General features: G+C 41.4%; 1 protein-coding gene across 2 annotated transcripts in view; it reads right to left on the bottom strand.

The window, feature by feature from the left end:
• ARHGAP6 (Rho GTPase activating protein 6) overlaps positions 1–27,548 on the bottom strand; it is a 285,658-nt gene that overhangs the window by 55,587 nt on the left and 202,523 nt on the right. For both annotated transcript variants that reach the window (XM_075852748.1, XM_075852747.1), the window contains exons 3-4: positions 10,383–10,454; positions 693–949 (exon numbers count right to left, since the gene is read on the bottom strand). In XM_075852748.1, coding sequence (XP_075708863.1) covers positions 693–949; positions 10,383–10,454 — 329 coding nt within the window. The remainder of the gene's footprint in view (positions 1–692; positions 950–10,382; positions 10,455–27,548) is intronic.

Here is a 27,548-nt window from a genome sequence, read left to right on the forward strand (position 1 = left end):
TTGGCCGTGATTTTCGGGTCAGCGGGCCACGGAGCAACAGCCGCGAGCCGCCCGCAAATCGCGGGCCGTGCACATGGCCGCGGCCAATATTTTCAATGAGCTCGGACCGCACAACACGGCCGTAATAAGACTTGCCCGTTCTTTCTGCGGTGCGGGCTCTCGGGCCATGCACGGACCGTGAAAATCATGGTCGTGTGCATGGCCCCATAGGAATGAATGGGGCCGCAATTCTCCCGGGGATTTTCGGGGAATTGCGGCCGCAAAAGCACGTTCGTGTGCATGAGGTCTTAAGTAAGGTGGCATTGGTTTTCTTTTATTTCCTGTACAGCGCACATGACGGTGTTTTTTTAAAGCTATTTTTTTAGCATGGTACAAAAATAAATGTGCATCCCAAAACCAATAACCAACATGACTTTGACAGGCTGAGAATTAAGAATGTTATTTCACAGATAAAAATCATTTTCTAAAATATTATGAAATTACATTTTGTTACATTCTGCAGGCCTGTAATTTGTAGCATTTACTGATATTAAATGTTTTACTGAGGAAAATGTAGAAGCAGTGGCATACGAAACGCAACGTAAAATTTAGCATTTACCAAACTCAATTTAGATTAGGCCAAAAAACTGTAAAAATACCTATTGTCAGTCTCATAACCAGACATATGATTTATTTAGAAACCAATAACTTACCCTCCTCCGCGCCCGAGGTGCTGCCTCTGGGGTATTGGGAGATGTGGATTCATTTGGTGTTTCCGAAGTGGAGCTAAGAGATGAATTACTACTGGAGAGTTCTTTATTCTGTCTTCTAGATCCAAAAGGCAGGATAGATGTAACAAAGTCAGAGACCTCCTTCTGCTCATCTTTTTGAGAATCTTGTTTTAGCTTGTGTGCCCTATCATTGGCGATAACTTGTGATAATGGCATTCCAAATGCCTGTGGTAAGAATTCTAGAATAAAAGGAAGAAATAATCATTATTTTGCTGGATATCATTTACAGTGATTAAATGTAACAGTTTCTTCTGCCATTTGCTATAATATTGTGGCATTTTAAAAGCTTTCCAACTAGCCCTCTAAAAAATATTAAACCATTAGCGGTGAACAGACTAAAATATTTAATAATTTATTACTCTGCGATTGAAGCAAGTCCTTTCCCAATATTATTGTCTTTAATACACTCATGATACTGCACAATAGAGAATATTCTGTAGTGTTAACAGTAATTATAGGAACATAGATGCCAAGAAACCAACAAAATAAGATTAAAAGAGCAGATATTAAGAAGTCAGTGTAGTGGAAGGATTTAATTATGGGGGTATAGACTGATAGCTTTATCTATTTCTTGTTGTTGATATAGTGCCAACATATTATGCAAAACTGTACACAGTTTACCATCATTGACATCAGTCCCTATCTCCATTGGGGCTTTCAATTTAATTTCCCCATCTCAAATGCATACACGCTACGGCAAGTGAGCATGGTGTGTAAGAGGAAATTGAAGAACCTGGAGGAAAACCGCGCACTAGATGCTTTGTCTCTCCTCTACTGCAATAATCAGCGTGGTCAACATGTAGTTACAAGGGTTAATGACTGTTGAGAATGACCCCCCCCCCCCTTCATTTGAAATGAGCCACGTTTAATGCGTATCACCAGTTTATGGATACAAAGAGTATTAGTCTTAAACAGATCGATGAAAAAGAGGAATACAATTTTCTTAATAAACCCAGGTCACTGGCCAGGACAAGAAGAAATATTCAATGATCTGGATTAGCAGCTTAAAGTAAAAGTCAAACATTATTACCAACACTCTGCGGTATAACTTTTCTTGACATAGACATAAAAGAAGGCGCACTAGGAATTACCCAATATGCATGAAAAATATAATAGACACCTAAATGGAAAACTCTGATAAAATAAGGAAGATCAGACTGTGACATACTAGTGAAGGAATAGCTGGAAACTATCGTAAACCTATTCAAAGTGACACTCATTTACACATGTAAAATATAGACTACCACCACCCTTTACACAGGGAGATGTGCTGCCGACAACGATTTTAGCTTTTAAAACAATACGACCAGCAGATGATCGAGCATCTGCTGATCGCTGCCCTGTTTACAGAGAGCATTTATCGTCTGATTTCTTACGCTGTTGCAACAGACTTGAACAATCTAAGTGATTCCATTAACCTTTAACCTTATGACAAGGCATCATGTCTCAGTCCCATTATGGGATTCACTGGTGTAATATATGAGTAAAATATAACATTTATTTATAACTCTCTAAAAACAGGGGTACAATCACCACTGTGAAAAAGCCCCACCGTGTGTATAAAAAAGTATTAAATAATAAACACTGAGTTCTAATTCAATTGTGAACCTCCTATAGCTCAGTGTTCAACAAGAATATCAATACGGAATCAGCATTTGAAAAATGGGCATAACAATAGTCTTGACCCTAATTCACACTAGAGTCCGTGATAACCGCACCGGAAGCTCCTAGTGTTAAGGTATACAAACAATGCTAGTGTTCCCAATGCTAAAAAATTCCTATTCACAACCGACCCTACGCGTTTCAATACTCATCATCAGGGGTCTGTAGCTTGGTCACTCTGGCCGGGATGCCAGCGATATTTAGTTCAGCAGCAGGTATTCTGCTGTACTCCACGGAAGCATGCTCGCATAGATGTCAGCGGCATGCTTCATTCTGGGACTCTAAGTTATTTAAAGCATCTGACTCCTCCCCCTGTCCTCGGCACCGCCAATCGAAACAGCCAATCACACTCACCAATCGAATTCAGTCCCATTATGGCAGGTTTTTCCACTTCTTTTATAATTCTGTATGTATATAACCCCTTGCAAGGGGCTCCTTTTACCATTTGTACTTTACCTGAGGATCCGGCCTCAAAACGAATCGTATCTTATACAAATAAAGCATATGGAAATAAGAGTTGGAGGATCCTTGACTCTTTAAACAACCTAAAAACTCCTTAAAGAACTCCTAGCAGCGCCAGGGTGATATCCTTTTTTCTGCTATTTCTTCTGCTATTGCATCTGGACGATCGCGATCCAGATCGGAACCCAGGCTGCAGCATCATTTGGATATATGCACTATTGGATGTTCTGCTCCAAGCACAACTTGATCAGGTCAGCAGAACTGATCACTTCTTGTCCACCTCTCCTTTTTGCCATTTGATGCTCTATGTGCACTCTGTGTTTTTTATTTCTTTTCTTTTAGCCCCTTGTAGATAGCGCCACACACAGCCACCTTGTAGTTAGCTCCACACACAGCCCCCCTCTTGTAGATAACGCCACACAGCCCCCCTTGTAGATAGCGCCACAAAAAAGCCCCTTTGTGGATAGCGCCAAACACAGCCTCCATGTAAATAGTGCCACACACAGCCCCTATCTTGTAGATAAAGATGCACAGCCCCCTCTTGTAGATAGAACCACACACAGCCCCCCTTGTAGATAGTGCCACACACAGCCCCCCTTGTAGATAGTGCCACACAGCCCTCCCTTGTAGATGGTACCACACAGCCCCACTCCCTTGTATATAGTGCCACACAGCCCCCTCCCTTGTATATAGTGCCACACATCCCCCCTCTTGTAGATAATGCCACACAGCAGCCCCTTAAAGATAGCGCCATACACAACCCCCCTCTTGTAGATGACACCACACAGCCCCCCTCTTGTAGATAGTGCCACACACACACACCCCTTGTAGATGGTGCCATACAGCCCCCCCCCTTGTAGATGGTGTCACACAGCCCCCCTCCCTTGTATATAGTGCCACACAGCCCCCCTCTCCCTTGTATATAGTGTCATACAGCCCCCCTTGTATATAGTGCCACACAGCCACCCCCCTTGTATATAGTGCCACACAGCCCCCCTCCCTTGTATAGTGTCACACAGCCCCCCCCCACAGTTCGCTTCTCAATTGTATATAGTGCCACACAGACGCCCCTTGTATAAAGTGCTGGAGAGGCAGGAGGGAGATGAAGAGGAATCAGAGAAGAGGAATCAGGCTGCCAGCGAGGGAGTTAGGGGACCCAGTGGGGACCACCAACTGGAACAGCACCCGCCACTGACATAACATTATGTTATTTTATATTTTTATATAACTGCAAAATAAAGGTGCAATGCGTGTAACTTTTTTTCTTTATCATTCTGTTTATAGAAGCAATGAAAACAGCAAAGATAAGTTAAAAAAAAACTAAAAACATTTATTATGAATCATGCCATATCTACAAAGGCTTTCTGATAACTCCCTTAAACAGTTCTGTGCAGTGTTGCAGAACACTGAACGGAGAATCATAAAATGCTGAAATAAAGGGTTATTAAAAAAAAGTTTAAAAATATATATTTATATATACTGGAGCAGAAAAAAAAAAAAAGCTCTAAAGAATAGTTGTTTGCCTGTGGAAAGTGTAAGTTTTAAACAGAATTTGTAAAATAATTGATGTACTTCAGAATGACTATTGTATCGAATAAAAACGCTCTTTGAAATTGAAATGTAATGTTTAAAGATACCCATAGAAAATATCAGCAAATTATAAGGTTTGGTAAGGCAAGGAAGCAAGTTGGCAGAGTATCATAGGCAAAAAGCCCAAATTATAAGGGCCACAATAAAACATGATATTTTTTCCCCATCCCTTCTCCCATCACATTATTCTTAATTGCTTAGTTGGTTAAAGGCTATGTAAACCTTTGAAAGGCAATTTTTTAAATTGCTTTAAAAACTCGGTTTCCACTTTATTGAATCGTGGACAATAAAAGACGGACACAGGAACAGAATATAGTAACAAGGTGGTTAAAGCAGCCTACGCGTTTCGAGCACGATCTGTGCTCTTATTCATGACTAGTTCTAGCCATGGTTCAATGATTTGATGGCTGGTAGTGAAGTAGGGGGCCAAACCTATTTAGATTTTCCCCTTCTCCACTGGTAGATTAGCCCTGCCAAAGACTTAAAAATAGATGCATGTACCAACAACAGTTAATTTACATCTAACACCCTTTGTGTGTGAATATGTTATTTATTTATATAGTGCCAACATATTCCACAATGCTGTACAGAAGTTGTCATCACTTAATGACCCCAGTGGGGCTCACAATCTAAATCCAATCTATACTTTTCATATACTGACCCAAATACAGTATTTGTTACATCTTTTACCTATAGCAGTTTTCTCATCCACACAACCTGCACGGACACAACTGATACCAACTGATACCATCTCAGTTCATTACCAGTAATGGGGGAAATGGGGTTTGGAGGAGTGTGCACTGGTCTTTCCATTACTGAAGATATCTGGCCCTAGTTATATCAAACTTTGGCACTTGGTAAATTATATAATAAACCAGCCTATTTAATATACCAGTGTCTAGATATCTGAGATTTAAGATGAAAACACTGCACAAAAGTATGCTTTTTATACACCCTACGGTAGAAAATGTGTCAAATTACCAACCCGCTGTTATGCCCATAGATACATAAAATTTAATAAGAAAAATCTGTCTGAATTTTCGGGGAAATACATTCAGTGAGAAATCTGTATCCCAGTTACATGTCGTGCTTTAGTTTGGGATGTGATAAAAAGCATTAAAGCTTACATAATGGAATACAACTAATGAATGACGAAAGATGAAGCATATACATTATAAGCTAAATGTTTACATTACATTGCTCATTTTCTATATTGTTATGGTTATTATTTTAGTATGAAGCTATTCTGTGTGTGTATATATATATATATATATATATATATATATATATATATATATATACACATATACACACACACACAACTATAACAGTTTTCACTTTCAACCTCATGTCATATAAATAGAAGGAGGGGGTCCTTCACTCTGGACCACACTCTATTAGCCAGAGTGGAGATCTGCAAAGAAAGAGTGTTTCTTTTTTTTAAATAGGCGCCAAGTAATACTGTAATACTGTACTACATCCTGGAGGGGAAATGTGTTTTGACCCCCTGGGGTTTCAGGAACGGGACACTGTGGCCGATCATCATATGGGCTTTTTCAAAGTACATTGCAGTTTTGTTGCGTTTTTTTCCTGTGAATCACGGCAAAAAAACGCGACAAAACTACATTGTTTAGTACTGCAAAAGGACCTGCATACATGAGGTCAGATGACTTTATGTTTGCAGTTCTTGTTACTGTTGAGAGACCTGCAGGTCATATGGCCACAGGTCCTAGTACAGCAGCAAGACTCAATGGAGAAGACTGTGAGCTGCTATGTAAGTATAAGAGGCATGGATTATTTTAAGGGGTCTGTTTTTAGGGGGTCTGGGGTCTGTATTAGTTTAAAAGGTCTGTATTTAGAGGATCTGGAGTCTGTATTTAGGGGGTCTGGGGTCTGTGTCTAGGGGGTCTGGTGTCTATTAGTTTAAGCGGTCTGGGATCTGTATTTAGGGCGTCTGGTCTGGGGTCTGTATTTAGTGGGTCTGGACTGGGGTCTGTTTTAGTTTAGGTGTCTATATTTAGGGGTCTGTAAATAGGGGACCAGGGTCTGTATTAGTTTAGGGGGTCTGGGGTCTGTATTTAGGGGTCTAAAGAGGCTCTGTCACCAGATTACCAAATCCCTATCTCCTATTGCATGTGATCGGCGCTGCAATGTAGATAACAGTAACGTTTTTGTTTTGTTTTTAAAAACGATCATTTTTGGCTAAGTTATGAGCAATTTTATATTTATGCAAATGAGCCTTTCTAATGGACAACTGGGCGTGTTTTCTCTTATTTCCAACTGGGCGTGTATTGTGTTTGTAACATCTGGGCGTGTTTACTTCTTTCACTGCACAATCACACTGTGCTGTGGATCATGCTGGGCTGGAACAGTGTAGGACACTGATTGGCCACTGATTGGTCAGCCTCATACACTCCTCTGTACAACACCCAGTTGGTAAAAAGTAAAAACACGCCCAGTTGTCCATTGAGAAACTCATTAGCATAAATCTAAACTAGCTCATATCTTGCTCAAAAATGATACTTTTTCTAAATAAAAACCACTGCTGTTTTCTACATTACAGCGCCAATCAGATTATGTAGGAGATAGAGCATTTATAATCTGGTGACAGAGCCTCAAAGTTTATATTAGCTTAGTGGGTCAGATCTGGGGTCTGTATTTAGGAATCTGGTCCGAGGTCTGTATTTAGGGGGTCTGTATTTATTTAGGGTGCTAGTTCTAAGGTCTTTATTTGTTTAGGGGGGTCTGGTTTGGGGACTGTAAAAGTTTAAAAGGTCTGGGGTCTGTATATATTCTAGAGTCTGGTCTGGGGTCAGAATTTATTAATCTGAGTTAAAAGGGGTTTTCCGGGTACGAGGTGGTTTTTCATACTGGTGACCTATTCGCAAATAGGTTATCAGTATTTGATCGGTGGGGCCAGAGGCATGGCCTAATAGATTGCCTGTCAGTTTTACACTGACAGGCAATAATGCTTTGGTATACTAAGTATACCAAAGCATTATATCTGCGATCAGAAGATCGCATTGTGAAGTCCCCTAGTGGGACATAAAAAAAATAATTAAAAACAGATAAATAAAGTTTATAAAAAAAACAAAAATGATTACGCTGGCATGGGATTCCATTCTTAGCTGGAGCCCCTAATGCCACTGTCCATATATGAATAGAAATGTCAAGGGCTCCCTCTAGGAGCGGAATCCCCAGACAGAGAGGGGTCTGGCCATGGATTTCGCTCCTACAGGGAGATACAGTGGCATTATCTACAGGGGTGCTATCTCCAGTGGGGTGCTCTTTACAGGGGGATGGGTGCTATCTACAGTGGGGTAAAATAGTACCAATGAAAACCTCACCTTGTCCCGCAAAAAACAAGCCTACATAAGGCCACATCAATGGAAAATCAAAAAAGTTACGGCTCTTGAAATGCAACGTTGCAAAATCAAATTTTTTTTAAAGAAAAGGTTTTTGCGCAAACGTAGTAAAACACGAACAAAAACTATAGTGAACAGCGTAAATTGAAAATGCAAAAAACAATGCAGGAATAGAGGTTTCTTTTTAATTCCCTCCCAAGAAAAGTTAATAAAAGTTTATCAATATACTATGTGTACCTAAAAATATTGTCATTAAAATATAGGACTCTTCCCGCAAAAAACAAGCCCTCTTACGGCCATGTCGACAAAAAAATAAAAAATTCTGACTCTTAGAAATGTGACAGTGAAAAACTAAAAATAGTGCTTAGTCATTAACGCACAAAAAGGCCTGGTCATTAAGGGGTTAAAATAAAAACTGGATTTAAACAATAGGTAATTTTTTGATTAAACATTCCCTTTATAGAGAATATGTCAAGGAAGATAACATAGCTTTATACAGAAGTATGTTCTTTGTGATGCTGGCGCACTAAGATTGATGACAGTACTACACAGTTACATAGTTCGTACGGTTGAAAAAAGACACATGTCCATCAAGTTCAACCAAGGGACGGGAAAAGGGAAGTAAAAAATGTCTACACACAGGAGCTAATATTTTTTTGTTCCAGGAAATGATCTAAGCCTTTTTTAAAGCCATCTACTGTCCCTGCTGCGACCAGCTCCTGCGGTAGACTATTCCATAAATTCACCGTTCTCACAGTAATGAAGGCTTGTCGCCTCTGCAGGTTGAACCTTTTTTTCTCCAGACGGAGGGAGTGCCCCCTTGTTTTCTGAGGGGGTTTTACATGGAACAGATTTTCACCCTATTTTTTGTATGTGCCATTAATATATTTATATAAGTTAATCATGTCCCCCATTAGTCGTCTTTTTTCAAGGCTAAATAGGTTTAGTTCTTTTAATCTTTCCTCATAACTTGGATTCTCCATGCCCCTTATTAGCTTCGTTGCTCTTCTCTGTATTTTTTCCAACTCCAGGGCATCCTTTCTATGAACTGGAGCCCAGAACTGAACTGCATATTCTAGATGAGGCCTCACTAATGCTTTGTAAAGTGGTAATATTACATCCCTGTCCCGTGAGTCCATGCCTCTTGTAATACACGACAATATCCTGCTGGCCTTTGAAGCAGCTGATTGACATTGCATGCTGTTATTTAGTTTATGATTTACAAGTACATCCAGATCCTTCTCAACAAGTAACTCCCCCAGTGTAGCTCTCCCTAGGACATATGATGCATGCAGGTTGTTCGTACCCAGGTGCATAACTTTACATTTATCTACATTAAACCTCATTTGCCAAGTGGATGCCCAAACACTTAGTTTGTTTAAATCCGCTTGCAATTCACGAACATCTTCCATAGACTGAACTATATTACATAGCTTGGTGTCATCTGCAAAAATAGAAATAGTGCTATTAATCCCATCCTCTATATCATTAATAAATAAGTTGAATAATAGTGGTCCCAGCACTGAACCCTGGGGTACACCACTTATAACTGGGGACCATTCAGAGTAGGATTCATTGACCACAACCCTCTGGATACGGTCCTTGAGCCAATTCTCAATCCAATTACAAACTATACTTTCTAAACCTATAGTCCTTAATTTACCCATTAGACATCTATGAGGGACAGTGTCAAATGCCTTTGCAAAGTCCAAAAACACTATATCCACAGCGGCCCCTCTGTCTAGGCTTCTGCTCACCTCTTCATAAAAACTAATCAAGTTGGTTTGACAGCTTCTGTCCTTAATAAAACCGTGCTGGCTGACACATAATACTATTTTTTGTCACATAATTCTGTATATAGTCCCTCAATAGCCCCTCAAACATTTTCCCCACGATGGATGTTAAGCTTACTGGACTATAATTACCCAGGGAAGCCCTAGAGCCCTTTTTGAAAATAGGCACCACATTTGCCCTGCGCCAGTCCCTTGGCAATATACCCCAGTCACAAGAGAATCTCTAAATATTATGAAGAGGGGGACAGAAATAACTGAACTAAGCTCTTTAAGAACTCTAGGGTGTAACCCATCTGGTCCCAGGGCCTTGTGCACATTTATTTTGTTTCATTTAGCTTGGACCATCTCTACATTCATCCAATTCACTGGCAGCGGCTACATCAGCTGCTCTTTCTTCTGTTGTATATACAGAGCTGAAGAACCCATTTAGTAACTCTGCCTTCTCTTGATCTCCTGTGACCAACTCCCCATTACCACTATCTAGGGGTCCTACATGTTCAGACCTTGGCTTTTTTGCATTTATATACTTGAAGAATTTTTGGGGATTTGTTTTACTATCCTTGGCCACCTAGAGTATGGAGATTACATTTTTGGCTTTTTAGCCCTGCATCTGCCAAAGATCCATATGGTGATATGAATCTCCACATATAAAATATCAGATTTCATATAAGGGCATGAAGCTCCTTTAAATATTCGAAGCAGTAGATGACAACTTGAATATGCGGCATTGTGTTTAATACCTTTATCTTTGTTTTTCTCCTTTCCCAGCGAATCCAGTTTCTTTCTTAAAGATTTTTTCCTCTTTTGCCCATCTAACGAAAAAAGAAACAAAATATAATTAAGATGCCTTATAAACATAATATGCAAATTAGGGCAAAAATAAAAATGGCCATTAAAAACTAATCAACTGTCAGTTTTTCATGGCCATTTTGCTTCAGTGTCTCCAAATTTTCATCCATTTCCAGTCCGTCTGTCTGTTTTTAATGGCTGTTTGTCATCCGTTTTCCATCCGTTTTTTTATGGCGTTAAAAAATAGGATGGATTTAATTTATCAGGTTTTTTTTGTCCCAACCCCCTGAAAACACCACAGTGCCCATGTAGATCGTTTCGGAATGTCCCTGTAGATAGTGCCACAGTGTGCACTGTAAATAATGGCCACATAGGGCCATTGCCCACATAATACCACAGTGCCCACATAGAGCCACAGTGCCCACTGTAGATAGTGCCATGGTGCCCACTTATAAAGTGATATAGTGCCAACATATAAAGTTGCTAGTGCCAAGATAGTGCCACAGTGGTCACTATAGATTGTGCCAAAGTGCCCACATAGTACCACAGTGCCCACATATAAAGTGACATAGTGCCATAGTGCCCACATATAGAGTGCCAGTGGCCACTATTGATAGTGCCACAATGCCCACATAGTACCACAGTGCCCACCTAAAGTGCCATAGTACCCACATATAAAGTGCCAGTGCCCACATAGTGCCACAGTGCCCACTGTAGATAGTGATAATATCCCATGTAGATAGTGCGACACCCCCCATATAGTGCAACAATGCCCATGTAAATAGTGCCACACCCCCTGTAGACAGCACCATCCCCTGTAGATAGCACCAACCCCTCCTGTAGATAGGACCTGAAGATAGAACTACCCCTTGTAGAGAGCATCAACCCCCCTGCAGATAGCACCAACACCCCGGTAGATAGCACTCCCTGTAGTTAGCACCAACCCCACTGTAGATAGCACCCACGCCCTGTAGACAGCACCAACCCTCTTAGATAGCACTACCCCCTGTAGATAGCACCACCACCAGTCGTCGTCCTCCCTGTAGATGGCACCCCTCTGTAGATAGTGCCACTGTAGCGCCACTATAGGTAGCGCCACATTCCACTACAGGAGTAGTCCCTGACATCACTGTCCATATGTGGATAGTGACGCCAGGGGATTCTCCAGGAGCGGAATCCCCAGGCCAGAGTGTTGCCGATGCTCTGTCATGGGATTCCGCTCTTAGAGGGAGCTCCTGATGCCATTGTCCATATATGAATAGAGATGTCAGGGGCTCCCTCTAGGAGATACAGGGAGATACAGGGAGATACAGTGGCATTATCTACAGGGGTGCTATCTACAGGGGGTGCTATTTACAGGGGGTGGGTGCTATCTACAGGGGGTAAGAGGGAGCCCCTGATGTAACTGGACAGTGACAGTGTATATGGACAGTGACATCAAGGGCTTTCCCAAGACAGAAGTCCCTGGCCAGAGATCTTGCGATGCTCTGGCCAGGGACTCCATTATTGAAAGCTCTGACTTCACTGTCCATATATGGGCAGTAATGTCAAAGGTTTGCCCGGGCTCAGCGCTCATAGTAGCGCTGTGTCCGGGGAGTCCTTGGCCAGAATCAGTTTTTGCCGGCCGTTACAAGGATTGATTCCTGAAAAACGTCCGTTAAAAACTGATCCATTGAGTCCTATGGGAGGCGTCTGGCTGTGAAAAAGGACAAAAATAGGACATGTCCTATTTTTTGACGGCCAGTATTCACGGGCTGTTAAAAAAAGAGGCCGTGTGAATACACCCATAGAACTTCATTGTTCTGAAAATGGCAGTGTGACGGCAGTTAAAAGAACGACTGTCACATGGCCGTTTTTCAGTCGTGTGAATGTAGCCTTAGAATATAATGTTACTATTTATATAACATTCTAGCAAATTCATTATTATGAGAAGAAAATTGCAGTGTAAAATCTCTATGGAATTAAGAACTGCAATATTGTAGTTAATATAGCCCTTATACTTCTACAGTCAAAGCTGTATTGTTGTGGTCCTCCTCTGTTTAAAGCATATTTCCATTGTTTCCTCTACATTTCTTGTAGAGATGTGCCTCTGGTTGCATTATTAGGGTTCTTTTGTATTTTAAAATTATAAGTGTTACATAGCCAGTGTGTGCCCTCTATTGAAGTGAATAGAAATGCCAAGTGAAAGTGTTTGCATTGCTAGCTTCCAGGTTGCTTGTGAGATGTAATGTCGCTTCCCTTTGTGTAGTAAACCATGTAGTCTCATACTGTAAACCAAATCGGTACTATTTGAATATCGGAGTAACATATACAAAATGAACAGACATGGGAGGATAACAAAAGAGAGAACAAAGAGTGTGTTCTCAAATGTATGCAGTCTCTGACTGAGAAACAGAAAGTCTTATTGGGAGCCTGACATGCTGAATGGTATGTTATGTAGCAGGCGGAGCAGAAAAGATTGAAATATATAGTTCTGTGAGAAAACAATAAAGTTCATTCAACTTGTATTTTGTTAATTAGAAATCCCTGAAAAATCTGGGCTTACCAATCCATTGGGAGGTATCACTTTATGATTGACAGCCTTCCTGGTATTGAAGTACATACAGAGGTAACTGCCAATCGCTGAGTAGGACCGCCCACTGGACTCCTAAACTCAGAAGGAGCAGGGATTTTAATGAATAAAAGTTATACACTGAATCTTTTGCTATCAATCTGCTCAGCTCCTCCTGCTCTATAACATGCTGCCCATAGATAGGACAGCATGTTCTCCAAAAGTGCCTATGGCTGCAACTTTTTGTTCCCAGTTAAAATAAGAAGAGTACTGCTGTGGAGCAGCAGCTGCTGCTTTAACATGTGAAATACTGTGCAGACACATGTAAACTTCAATATTTGGGTGAAGACTCATTTTTAACCTGGCACACATAACCTGATTTGCCAATGCAGGAGGTGGGCTTCTAGGCAAAACTGTGTGGAATAAGCTTCATAAGAAGTCAAGAGTTCTTCTGTAGGTATATATATATATACACACTCACTTAGTGTATCTATCTATCTATCTATCTATCTATCTATCTATCTATCTATCTATCTATCTATCTATCTATCTATCTATCTATCTATCTATCTATCTATATTCCAAGAATCAGGCAGCACTCCAGAGATGTTAACCGCACAGTCAGTTCATAAAGATGAGGGTGCAAGCCCGCCAGGGACACGACCAAAGTCACCCAAAATGTATATTCCAAGAATCAGGCAGCACTCCAGAGAAGTAGAAAAATAGAAAAATGTGCTTTATTCCATCAGTCAAAACAGCAACGTTTCAGCTCTACCATAGAGCCTTTCTCAAGCTAGTGAGCAGATGTTACAACAGTGCATATATAGGAAAGCCTCAATCAAGAGGGAGGGGTTTGCATCAGAAAATAATTACCCATACACAGTGAATATGGCATATAGTTAAAACATAGTGTTAACAAAGTGCTATAGAAAAAAACATGTCATGTCATAATGTATATATCTTCATAAATTACAATCCATAAAACGTACTCACAGTCAGTGCATAACCATGATTGTGCACAATTAGGTATTGCTAGCACCTGTGAATACATTAAGAGAACAAATGGAGACACTCACCATGATGATATCGGCTGCTAAAGTTCAAAACAACCGCGCTACTCACGGCGTCCCCTGTGCGCTATTGCGCATGCCCAGGAGACCAAATATGTTAGAGGTGAATCGTTCAACTGCGCATGTCCGCGCATGCGCCAACGTAGATACTGTGCCAAGAACGCCATATTATATAAGGGCAAACTGAGAACAAATGGAGACACTCACCATGATGATATCGGCTGCTAAAGTTCAAAACAACCGCACTACTCACAGTGTCCCCTGTGCGCTATTGCGCATGCCCAGGAGACCAAATATGTCAGAGGTGAATCGTTCAACTGCGCATGTCCGCGCATGCGCCAACGTAGATACTGTGCCGAGAACGCCATATTATATAAGGGCAAACTGACACCGTCTGTCATTATCGCTCCAAGGTGACCTTTATCTGGAATACAATCTGGAAAAGGCCAAAAGAATAGGACCAGACTACGCACCTTATAACCCATATTTTACCCCCATATAAATGTAACTATATTATGTAGCAAGGCACTACAATCCATAGACATATGTACAAGCAACCAGACACCCACAGGAACGCATCATAGACTTACCGCTCAATTAGGAGGGGAAAAGTCAAAAAATGCACGGAGCGTGAAAAAAAGCACCTCATCCACATCTATAATGTGAATAGGTGCCTATAAACCCACCCACTCAATCCTGTATAGGGCATCTGTTTAAAGGCTATTCGATTAGTAACATGGATAAGGCTGTTCAAAATTAAAGGTTGCTATAGAAAATGAGGATATAGTTGCCACTCTACATTTATAAAAAGGTTCAAACAAACCTCAGTCTTAAAGGGAATGCAAGGGGCAATATACCATCCTGCTTAATCCTTACTCCACCTGCCCATACGGACGAAAACGGACACAGTAATACGATCCAATGTATACACCACTGACATATATAGTAAACAGTATAATACATCAAATGTAATTTTTATTGAAAGATTTTTGCTGGTTGAATATCCGATTACTCCAGTTCTATATATACTACCAAAAATCCATAAGACACTACATAACCCACCAGGACGACCAATAGTCTCCGGCACAGAGTCTATTTTCTCTAACATTGCCATATTTTTGGGTAGAACCCTTAGATGTTTTGCTACTGATGTTCAATCACATATACAGGACACCACAGATTTTTTGGTCAAACTACAGAATTTGAGGCTGGAAGAGGGTAGTGAGGTTATCCTTGCCTCATTTGATGTGGTATCTTTACACACATCAATCCAACATGAGTGTGGGTTAAGAGCAGTTGAGGGGAGGCTGGCTGAATCGGAATATTCAACTGAGAGTAGCACATTATTACTGTCATTGCTGGAAGTCATATTGACCAACAACTATTTCTTGTTTCGTGACCAATTTTACGTCCAATGCCAAGGTACCACAATGGGCTCCAATACAGCACCGACGTATGCTAATATCTATATGCGTTCTCTCGAGGAGGGCCTTATCTATGTGTCCCACAATTTTCGGCATGTGCTGAGATGGTGGCGATACATAGATGACATCTTCCTTGTCTGGATGGGGGGATCATAAGAGCTGACTGAATTCCATGATTTTCTTAACACTATTGATCAGACTGTTAAATTCACTTTGGTTAGTTCAAGGACAACACTACAATACTTGGACGTCCTGGTGGAGTTAGAGGGTACGACATTTACGACAGATCTTTTTGTTAAACCGACTGACCGGAATAATTTATTACGGTATGAGAGTTCCCATCCGAGAGGTTTAATTAAATCTCTACCGGTCAGTCAATTATTGCGTACTACAAGGATTATAGACAAACCTGATAGACTTGTACCTGGACTTGAGATGATGATCGACAAATTCAAAACTAGGGGTTATCCCAGTCGACTATTAGATCGGCATAAATCGAGAGTTGATTCAATATCTAGGACAGAATTGTTAAAAAATAGGAACCATAAACCCTATGAAAAACGTATACCCTTTATCTCTACGTTTTCACAAATGAGTTGTCAGATTAAAACGTCGTTCGTAAACATTGGCCTATGTTAGGCAGGTGCCTCAGAACGGTGGGTGAATTCCAACAAATGCCTATGTTCTCGTATCGGAGACCGCCGAACCTTAAGGATAGGTTAGTCAGATCGGATATGGGTCCCAGCAGAGCTGGGCAACAATCATATTTATGCCCTCCTAGGAAAGGTTGCTTTCCATGTCTTAGCTGCACGAATTGTGCATTAATGATGAAAGGAAACTGTTTTAAACATCCAGGTACAGGTCAGCAATACCCAATTAGACATTTTCTAACATGTGATACCGTTTTTGTCATTTAGATACTTCAATGCCCATGTAATCTACTGTATGTGGGTGAAACATCACTTGATTTTAAGACCAGATTAAACCAGCATAGGTACACAATACGGAAAAAGAGGCTGGATCTTCCGGTATCGAAGCACTTCACTGATCTAAGGTATAGTGAGCGGGATCTTAAATTCTGCATTATTGATCATATTCCTCCACTTAGGCGCAGAGGTAGTCGAATTAAAATACTCAAGACAAGAGAATTACAGTGGATCTATAGACTCAAGACTTTGAGACCTTTTGGGTTAAACGTTGATTTCCCTTTGGGTAACGCCATCTGATTGTCCCTCTTAGACCGTGCCATAGTCAGCCTCAGTGTAATCTTGCTTTTAAACTATTTTAACTTTCACCTTCTTGTCTATTCACAGATCACGATATTTGTGAACAATGGATGAACTCACCAGAAGTGTAACCGGCTAATTATGATTGTACTGTACTTTTTTCAATAAGAATTACATTTGATGTATTATACTGTTTACGATATATGTCAGTGGTGTATACATTGGATCGTATTACTGTGTCCGTTTTCGTCCATATGGGCAGGTGGAGTAAGGGTATGTTCACACGGCCTATTTACGGACGTAATTCGGGCATTTTACGCCTGGAATTACGTCCGAAAATACGGCTTGAAAGCGTTGACAAACATCTGCCCATTGAAAGCAATGGGCTGATGTTTGTCTGTTCACACGAGGCGTATATTTACGCGTCGCTGTCAAAAGACGGCGTGTAAATAGACGCCCGCGCCAAAGAAGTGTCATGTCACTTCTTCAGACGTAAACGGAGCCGTTTTCCATGGACTCCATGGAAAACCAGCTCCAGTTACGTCCGTAATGGACGCGGCGTTCAAGCGCCTGCACATGCCGTTACGGCTGAAATGACGGGGCTGTTTTCTCCTTGAAACAGCCCCGTAATTTCATCCGTTACGGACGCTGCCGTGTGAACATACCCTAAGGATTAAGCAGTATGGTATATTGCCCCTTGCATTCCCTTTAAGGGTATGTTCACACGTAGTCAACAAAAACGTCTGAAAATCCAGAGCTGTTTTCAAGGGAAAACAGACCCTGCTTTTCAGACGTTTTTTTACCAACTCGCATTTTTCGCAGCGTTTTTCGCGCCGTTTTCGCGGCGTTTTTTGGAGCTGTTTTCATTGGAGTCTATGAGAAAACAGCTCCAAAAACGTCCAAAGAAGTGTCCTGCACTTCTTTTGACGAGGCTGTATTTTTACGCGTCGTCGTTTGACAGCTGTCAAACGACGACGCGTAAATAACAGGTCGTCTGCACAGTACGTCGGCAAACCCATTCAAATGAATGGGCAGATGTTTGCCGACGTATTGGAGCCGTATTTTCAGACGTAAAACGAGGCATAATACGCCTCGTATACGTCTGAAATTTGGCCGTGTGAACATACCCTAAGACTGAGGTTTGTTTGAACCTTTTTATAAATGTAGAGTGGCAACTATATCCTCATTTTCTATAGCAACCTTTAATTTTGAACAGCCTTATCCATGTTACTAATCGAATAGCCTTTAAACAGATGCCCTATACAGGAAAGAGTGGGTGGGTTTATAGGCACCTATTCACATTACAGATGTGGATGAGGTGCTTTTTTTCACGCTCCGTGCATTTTTTTACTTTTCCCCTCCTAATTGAAGGGTAAGTCTATGATGCGCTCCTGTGGGTGTCTGGTTGCTTGTACATATGTCTATGGATTAAAGTGCCTTGCTACATAATATAGTTACATTTATATGGGGGTAAAATATGGGTTATACCGTGCATAGTCTGGTCCTATTATTTTGGCCTTTTCCAGATTCTTTTCTGATCCCTGTACTGTATAGCTCATGATTGCAGTTTGCACCGCATCTTCCTTGCGTTTTCCTTGCACACTTTTGTGGAAATCGCCTTGGAGCGATACTGAGAGACGGTGTCAGTTTGCCCTTATATAATATGGCGTTCTTGGCACAGTATCTACGTTGGCGCATGCGCGGACATGCACAGTTGAACGATTCACCTCTGACATATTTGGTCTCCTGGGCATGCGCAATAGCGCACAGGGGACGCCGTGAGTAGCACGGTTGTTTTGAACTTTAGCAGCCGATATCATCATGGTGAGTGTCTCCATTTGTTCTCTTAATGTATTCACAGGTGCTAGCAATACCTAATTGTGCACAATCATGGTTATGCACTGAGTGTGAGTACGTTTTATGGATTGTAATTTATGGAGATATATACATTATGACATGACATGTTTTTTTCTATAGCACTTTGTTAACACTATGTTTTAACTATATGCCATATTCACTGTGTATGGGTAATTATTTTCTAATGCAAACCCCTCCCTCTTGATTGAGGCTTTCCTATATATGCACTGTTGTAACATCTGCTCACTAGCTTGAGAAAGGCTCTATGGTAGAGCTGAAACGTTGCTGTTTTGACTGATGGAATAAAGCACATTTTTCTATTTTTCTACTTCTCTGGAGTGCTGCCTGATTCTTGGAATATACATTTTGGGTGACTTTGGTCGTGTCCCTGGCGGGCTTGCACCCTCATCTTTATGAACTGACTGTGCGGTTAAAATTTTTTTGTTTCTCTATCTATCTATCTATCTATCTATCTATCTATCTATCTATCTATCTATCTATCTATCTATCTAGATATAGATATATAAGTTTTGCCTAACAAAACTCAACTATTTAATTTAAAAACTTGCACTGTATCTTTTTAAGACAAATAATGAGAATAGTAATTCAATATTACATATACTAGTAATCTGCAACATGACATATCAATTCCATGGGACCAATGACACACGTTCTATTGTTAAAGGCCTATAGTAAATATTTGCTAACAGCACATTACAAGATGCGGTTTTCAGTTCAGGTTTTGTCCTGACAATGAAATGACCATGTAAATGTGCATTGCAAAAACGATGTAACATTTCACCAGAGACCACAGTAAGAACTCCCTAAGGAAAGCGAGACAGACTGGAAAATAATAGAGCTTACAAGCAACACATGTAGCTACCTCTCACGGAGAAAGCATCTGCCAAATCCACAGACAATGCCTTCAGGGACCGTCTAGAAATCATCATTTCTACGTGTGGGGTCTATAAAGCCCAAAAAACTGACAAAAACAGTAAAATACCTACATAATACGAAGTGTGAGATCTTCGAGTACACACATATATCCTTCCATAGCTATTTTTACAGTCCAATAAAAAAAATAAACAAGAGGGGCGCCAGCGTGTGTGTATATCCCCGTGTCATTGCAACTACCAGCGGGGATACACACACTAACTGCAGTCGCATTTCCACACGGGCACTTCTTAGCTTAGAGGCCGTCGCTACCGCTGTAGCAGCCATAGTGGCTGCTAGCGGTGATACCGGGCATGAGGGCGGTGGCGCCGCTAGCAGCTGCTGCGGCTGCTATAGCGGTAGCGATGGCACAATAGCATAGCAGGGAGGTATCTCCCTGCTCTGCTATCTACTAGCGCCACTGTAGCTCCCTGAAGGAGCGGAATCCCCATGTGGCCGGGGATTCCGATCCTGGAGCGCTGCTTGATGTCTCTGTCCATATATGGACAGTGACATCAGGGGAAACTCCTGAAGCGGAATCCCCGGTCATAGCGTCAGGGAGATACAGTGGCGCTATCTATACTGGAAGGGGTTGGGGGGTTCTATCTACAAGGGGGCTGTGGGCTGTGTGGCACTACCTACAAAAAAGGACAACTGTGCAGGAGCACACAAAATACCCAGCTTTCCCAGCTATCAAATAAATGTGTGGAAATAAACTAAGATATAACTTTTATGAAATTTAGCTAAAAGGATTAATCCTTTAGCTAGACTAAATAAAAGTTATATCTTAGTTTATTTCCACACATTTATTTGATAGCTGGGAAAACTGGGTACTTTGTGTGCTCCTGCACATTTGTCCTTTTTTGAATGTCTATTGCCCGCCAGCTATCAGGGTCATTTCTTAGTCCTTGCACTACAAGGGTGCTGTGGGCTGTGTGGCACTACCAACCAGGGGGCTGTGGGCTGTGTGGCACTACCAACCAGGTGGCTGTGGGCTGTGTGGCACTACCAACCAGGGGGCTGTGGGCTGTGTGGCACTACCAACCAGGGGGCTGTGTGGCACTACCAATCAGGGGGCGGTGGGGCACTAACAACAAGGGGGCTATGGGCTGTATGGCACTACCAACCAGGGGGCTGTGGGCAGTGTGGCACTACCTACCAGGGTGCTGTGTGGCACTACCAACCAGGGGGCTGTGTGGCACTACCAACCAGGGGGCTGTGGGCAGTGTGGCACTACCAACCAGGGGGCTGTGGGGTACTACCAACCAGGGGGCTGTGGGGCACTACCAACAAGGGGGCTGTGGGGCACTACCAACCAGGGGGCTGTGGGCTGTGTGGCACTCCCTACCAGGGGTCTTTGCGGCACTCCCTACCAGGGGTCTGTGCGGAACTCCCTACCAGGGGGCTGTGCGGCACTCCCTACCAGGGGGCTGTGCGGCACTTCCTACCAGGTGCCTGTGTGGCACTCCCTACAGGGGGCTGTGTGGCACTCCCTACAGGGGGCTGTGTGGCGCTCTTTACACGGGGCTGTGTAGCGCTATCTACAAAGGGGCTGTGTGGCGCTACCTACAAGGGAGCTGTCTGGCGCTATCTACATGGGGGTTGTGTGGCGCTACCTACAAGGGGCTGTCTGGCGTTACCCACAAGGGCGCTGTGTGGTGCTACCCACAAGGGGCTGTGTAGCGCTACCTACAAGGGGCTGTGTGGCGCTACCTAGAGGGGGAATCTTTGAGTGGTAGGCTGATGGTCATTTTACTGTGAGTGGGGGGCTGATGGTCATTTTACTGTGAGTGGCGGGCTGATGGTCATTTTACTGTGAGTGGGGGGCTGATGGTCTTCAAGTGGTTTCCGCCTCTGACCTCCAAGTGAAATTAATAGGAGGCAGAAAATACCTGCGGCGCTCGTTTGGAGCTTTTTCTCCTGCGTTTTTTGCATTCGCTTCAACAGCTTGAGAAAAAACACAAAAAAAGGTCACACAACACTGACAGTTGCTGAAGGAATTCTGAGGCAGATTTTTTTTGCCTTACAAAAAAACGTGTGTGAACATACCCTACGAGTATAGTGCTTGTTCTTAGCCGTTTTCTGTCTTTCTCAAAACAATTTTTGGTAGGGGGGCCCTGAGCAAATTTTATTTTTCCGGTGCTGCCTCGTGTCTGAAAAGGTTTGGAAACTCTGTACTAGGCTACAGGATCCCGTCATGGAGCAGCTCAGTTCGTCATGGGAACGGGGCCTAGGTGAGTACAATTTTTGTTCTTGTTTGGGGACACTGTCTACAAGGGGGAGGTGGGGGACAGTATGGCACTGTCTACAAGCGGGAGGTGGGGGACTGTATGGCACTGTCTACAAGAGGGAGGTGGGGGGCTGTATGGCACGATCTACAAAAAGTAGGTGGGGGATTATGGCACTGTCTACAGGGAGGCTATATGGCAAAATCTACAGGGGGGCACTATACTGTGTGGTGGCCACTAAGCGGACATTATACTGTGTAGGGGTGCTACAGATGGCATAATACTGTGGGCACAATTCGAGGGCAAAATACTGTGTCCTTGAAGGGGTTGTAATATATTATTAAATATTATTATTATTATTATTATACTGTATGGGGGCACTAAAGGGGCACTATAATTTCTTTATGGGGCATTTTTTTTAATGGTGGGGTGGGGCGCCGAAAGATAATTTCGCACAGGGTGCCATCAATCCTAGGGCCGGCCCAGATCTCACGTTAATGCACTCTGTTATGTGAGTCCTTCAAAGCTACTCTGCCAGAGTTTCCATGCCTTACATTTTATCTAAGTTGAGCCATCTCTTGGTGGATCAGGAATCCATTTGAGCGGGAACATACGTATTTTTTATCTCAACTTAATTATTTTTCAATAATAGACATATATATTGATTTCCAAGAATTTATTGAACCAAGCCAATAACATAAATATGTATCAAATGGTGATATCTGATCATGCTCCTATCATACTATAAAACGATAAGACTATAAAAAAATTGTAATGGCACTCACAGCATTCTATCAATGGTGTTTTTGACATTTTTATTAATAGATGTTCTTCCGAGACATGCTTAAAGGCGATGTACACCTTTTGTAAGCAATTTTTTAAAATTATAATTCAATTAATGTATTTTGTGTGTTTAAAGAACTTTTCAAATCGCTTTTATTAAAATAAAATACATTCATTCAATAAACAAAATTGCTTTCAAATGTGTTCATAGCCTTTAAAAGTGCTTGGAAAGTTTGTGATGAAAATAATTAAAATCATACGGAGAATATACACCTTTTTTGGGAAGCTGCTAAGGCAATAATAAAGGGGAAAATTATATATTTTGTATCAAGAAAAAAGAGGGAAAATTACAGTGAAATTAGTAGGTTATGTGTTGAAAAGAAATTAGCAAATTTAGAATATACTGTAAGGATAAAAGTACTGCACAAAAAAAACTATTTAATGTTGGACAAGAATGGTCTTTGAGAGTAATTTTTTAACTGGATGGCACAATTTTCTAAATGAAAAAAAGATTATGAACTACGGTATATAGGTTTGTCAATAAGATAAGTATGTAAACATATGACTAACTTGGTTCAGGGAAATAGAGAGACCAATCATATAATGGCCCTAAGGGTTAATCAGGGTGTCCCCCGTCATAATACCGGAAGTTTACAGAAATATTGACAGAGTAACGTTCAGAACTCTACCATGAGAGTAATATGTTGTTTGCAAAAAAAATAATATATACAACAATATAAAAGGAGAAGAAAAAGAAATAACACAATACAATAGTACTTGTATGAAGTCTCAGTTGTAGAGTCTACAAGTTAGTCATGTAACATACGGAATAATAGCTTCCATATAGTGAAGACATCAGATGGTGAATAATAAAGAGCCAAAATCAAAAGTCCTCAAATCTCATCTATCAGAATTTAGGATAGAGTTTGAGGATGTAAACATGTCCACATGTGTGGAGACAACATATACAGATACAAAAGAAATGGTATAGGGTAAGAGATAAAGAGGAAAAAAAAAAGGGGGAAGGGATTGTCAGAGAGTGGGAAGGGAAGGAATGTCCGAATGTCTAGGATACTCCAGTTATATAGATAGATACGTCCTCCAGGGACCCCAAGTCTTATCAAACTTATCCTGAGTGTCTTTTAACATACTGGTGAGTTGGTTATTGACCATCATCCATGACAGTTTCTTTTTAAAAATGTCCATTGGGATCGTAACCGTACGCCAGGACTTGGCTATTGCCAGTTTAGGAGCTAACAGGATATATTGGATAAGTCCTTTTGTATATTTGGATAATGAGGTCAACGGTCCATTAAGTTGTGCAGTGGACAAATCTACAGGTAAGGAGGTATGCGTTAAGGATCTACTAAAATCAAACTCCTCCAACCAAAATCAAGTTACTGTAGGGCATTCCCATCATGTATAGGGTAGGGTACCTATGCCATTACGCATTGTCTAAAATTAAGATTAATATGTTTTAGATAGTCGAGATGGGGCTATCTACCATCTAAGCAGCAGTTTGTATCCCGCTTCTATTAAAGATATGTTAGTTAAGACCCTGGAGATTTGGTATGCCATATCTCTCCATTGGTTTAGGTTCAACTCCCTCCCAAGCTCCGATTCCCATTTAATCATGTAATCATGTAAGAGAGTTTAAGAAAAATTTGTAATAAAAGTGTATTTAAAATATGTTTAATATGTAAAAATATATACATTAAATAAAATAAAAATGACATCAAAGGTTCACATAGCCTTTAAGTACTCAAAAATTTTCAAATTGATACACTTATAATTGGTGTACAATGGAAAAGAAAAATAGAACCGATAATAACTATATAAATGTATAGTGAATTGAAAAACAAATATTAAGAGGATTGAGAATTATCCGCTCATTAATTAAATATGAATTTTTAAGAGAAATGTGTTGAATTTTTTTTTTTATAGTCTACAAGGCTTGATATTCATTTTAAAACTACTACTGATCTTGATTCCAATGTTAATGCTGACATTAGTATATCGATAAATGTTATGAAAAATAGATGTAGAGATATAGAATGTAGTCTCATAAGTGCATTGTGGCATTGTTTATTGATATATACAGGCATTCAAACATTTTGATGGTGAAGTTTATAATCTAATTTTTAATATGATGTTAATAGTAGTAAAGCAGGATCCCTGGATACTTGCTTCTGATGTAGGATTGGAAAAAAAATTCTAATAATGGAAAGGCTGGGTATATACATGCAACAGCAATGACCAAAAGAAAAGTGGGAGAAACGTATGAGTTTCTTTATACTTTCTTATTGTATTATATTCATGTTAATTTGTACAATACAAACAAATATCTCTTTAAAGAGGCTCTGTCACCAGATTATCAAATCCCTATCTCCTATTGCATGTGATCGGCGCTGCAATGTAGATAATAGTAACATGTTTTTGTTTTTTTTAAAAACGATCATTTTTGGCCAAGTTATGAGCAATTTTATATTTATGCAAATGAGCTTTGAAATGGACAACTGGGCATGTTTTTTTTTCGTATTTCCAACTGGGCGTGTATTGTGTTTTTAACAACTGGGCGTGTTTACTTGTTTTACTAACTGGGCGTTGTGAATAGAAGTGTATGATGCTGACAACTCAGAATCATACACTTCTCATCGTTCCCACCCAGCTTCTGTCACTAAAGACACACAGTGTGGCGTCACCCACAGGTCCTTCAACCTTGGCGTCGGACAAAGAAGATACATCGGCTGAAAGGCGCCAAATTGTTAATATGCTCGTCTCTAGGGAGTTTGCTATGCTTACCTGCACATGGTGATGCTGCTGCAAATTCAACTGTAGCCTGGAGCTGTGGTGTCTTCTCTCTTCCGACGCCAAGGTTGAAGGACCTGTGGGTGACGTCATCACTCCCAGACAGCTTCTTTCACTGCAGACATAGCGTGACGTCCCCCACAGGTCCTTCAACCTTGGCGTCGGAAGAAAGAAGACACCACAGCTCCAGGCGTACAGTTGAATTTGCAGCAGCATCACCATGTGCAGGTAAGCATATCAAACTCCCTAGAGACGAGCATATTAACCTTTTGGACGCCTTTCAGCGGATGTATCTGCTCTGACCGACGCCAAGGTTGAAGGACCTGTGGGTGATGTCACGCTGTGTGTCTTTAGTGAAAGAAGCTGGGTGGGAACGATGAGAAGTGTATGATGCTGAGTTGTCAGCATCATACACTTCTATTCACAACGCCCAGTTAGTAAAACAAGTAAACACGCCCAGTTGTTAAAAACACAATACACGCCCAGTTGGAAATACGAAAAAAAAAACATGCCCAGTTGTCCATTTCAAAGCTCATTTGCATAAATATAAAATTGCTCATTACTTGGCCAAAAATGATAGTTTTTCAAAAGAAAACAACACGTTACTGTTATCTACATTGCAGCGCCGATCACATGCAATAGGAGATAGGGATTTGATAATCTGGTGACAGAGCCTCTTTAAAGATACAGGTCAAAGCTTCTTGAAAAATAAAGTATAACATTTTTTTTTTATTTTACAAATTTTAGCCCACATTTAAGAAAAGTAGCACCATTTTAGTTAATTCCTAAGAAAAGGCTAAACTGTTTAACTGACATATGTTGCGACAAATTTATGACTGCCTTTGGCCCTTTGATAAATCTGTCGCAGCATTCTTTCACACTGGCTAAAATGACTCCACTTTACCTACACCAGGGTCTGTGTGGAGAAGAGATTAAACTTTTTTTCTCCTTTGCGACTTATGTGTCTATATCCTGGTTAAGCAGTAAGCCATGCCCATTTTTACCTCCAGGTTTACAAACTGCGCAAATTGCTCTTAATTCTAGCACAAATGGTTAATAAATATGTTGCAAAGCAGATTAGACACTATTTTGGAGTAATATGAACAAAAAAAGGCACAAATACATTGATAAATGTGGGCCTTTGTGTACTAGCTAGTCATTTTTCATTTTCAACAATAGAACCACAGGTTGTTTCCAGTTTACTATAAATTATAAAAAGTTTCCCTTCTATAATGTACATGTGTGCATAGCGCATATTTTTTATACGACTAACGTATTCTTAATTTGTTAATAACAGAACGCAAGGTGGGGAGCTATAGAAATTAAAGCTTTTTCCAGTGAGAAAAAAATTGATGGTCTATCCTCAGGATTTGCTATCAATATCTTATCGGTGGGGGTCCAAATTGATATGCCATCAATATCTGATCAGTGGTGTTCCTACTCCTGAGACCCCACTGATAGCTTCTCCCATCCGAGTCCCATCAGGCTCTCACTACCGGCCACGGTAGTGGGAGACACAGACGCTGCCCATAGAAATCTATGGAGAGGAGGCAGCAGGAGGATGAAGCAGAGAAAGATACAGACATGCTTCCTATACAAGTCTATGGAGAGGGGGGAGCAGGTGGAGAAAGCAGAGTGAAAGAATGGACATGCTACCCATACAAGTCTATGGAGAGGGGGGAACATAAGATTGAAAAAGACACACACAGCTGTAATGGCAGGAAGGAGGTGAAAGGAAAGTGAGCCCTAATCTACCCACCGCCCTGTCCCTGCCTACTTGCAACGACCCGCCCTAGGCGACGGGGTACAACTGGGCGGCGGTCCCTACGCTGTCTAAGTGCACGGGAGAACAAACAGGGAACACGCAAGGGAAGGGGCAGTAGCCCACGGAACGCCGCGAGGAAACGGAGCGGTGAATGAATAGTCAGGACCAGGATGAAGTGGAGTATACCAACGTGAGCACGGAGAAGGAAGCAAGCCAGGGGCAAAGCGAAGCAGGTTAAGCGGAACTGCAGCAAGGCAGAAGCACGGCAGAAGCAGGCTGGAGCAAGTAGCAGTGGGGCCAGGAATCCAGAAGAATTACAAGCACTGAGGAAGAGAACACGGCAGGTAATAAAGGACAGGGGGCGGAGCTAACTCCGACTGACCAGGCCGTGATAGGCTCTCCCACTCCTGAGCCTGCCACCCTGGTTGGTGGGAGACGGTGTCAGTCTAACAGGTCTGGCCTCAGGTGTGGA

The sequence above is a fragment of the Rhinoderma darwinii genome, chromosome 2 (assembly GCF_050947455.1).
Source record: "Rhinoderma darwinii isolate aRhiDar2 chromosome 2, aRhiDar2.hap1, whole genome shotgun sequence".
NCBI classification, from domain to species: domain Eukaryota; kingdom Metazoa; phylum Chordata; class Amphibia; order Anura; family Rhinodermatidae; genus Rhinoderma; species Rhinoderma darwinii.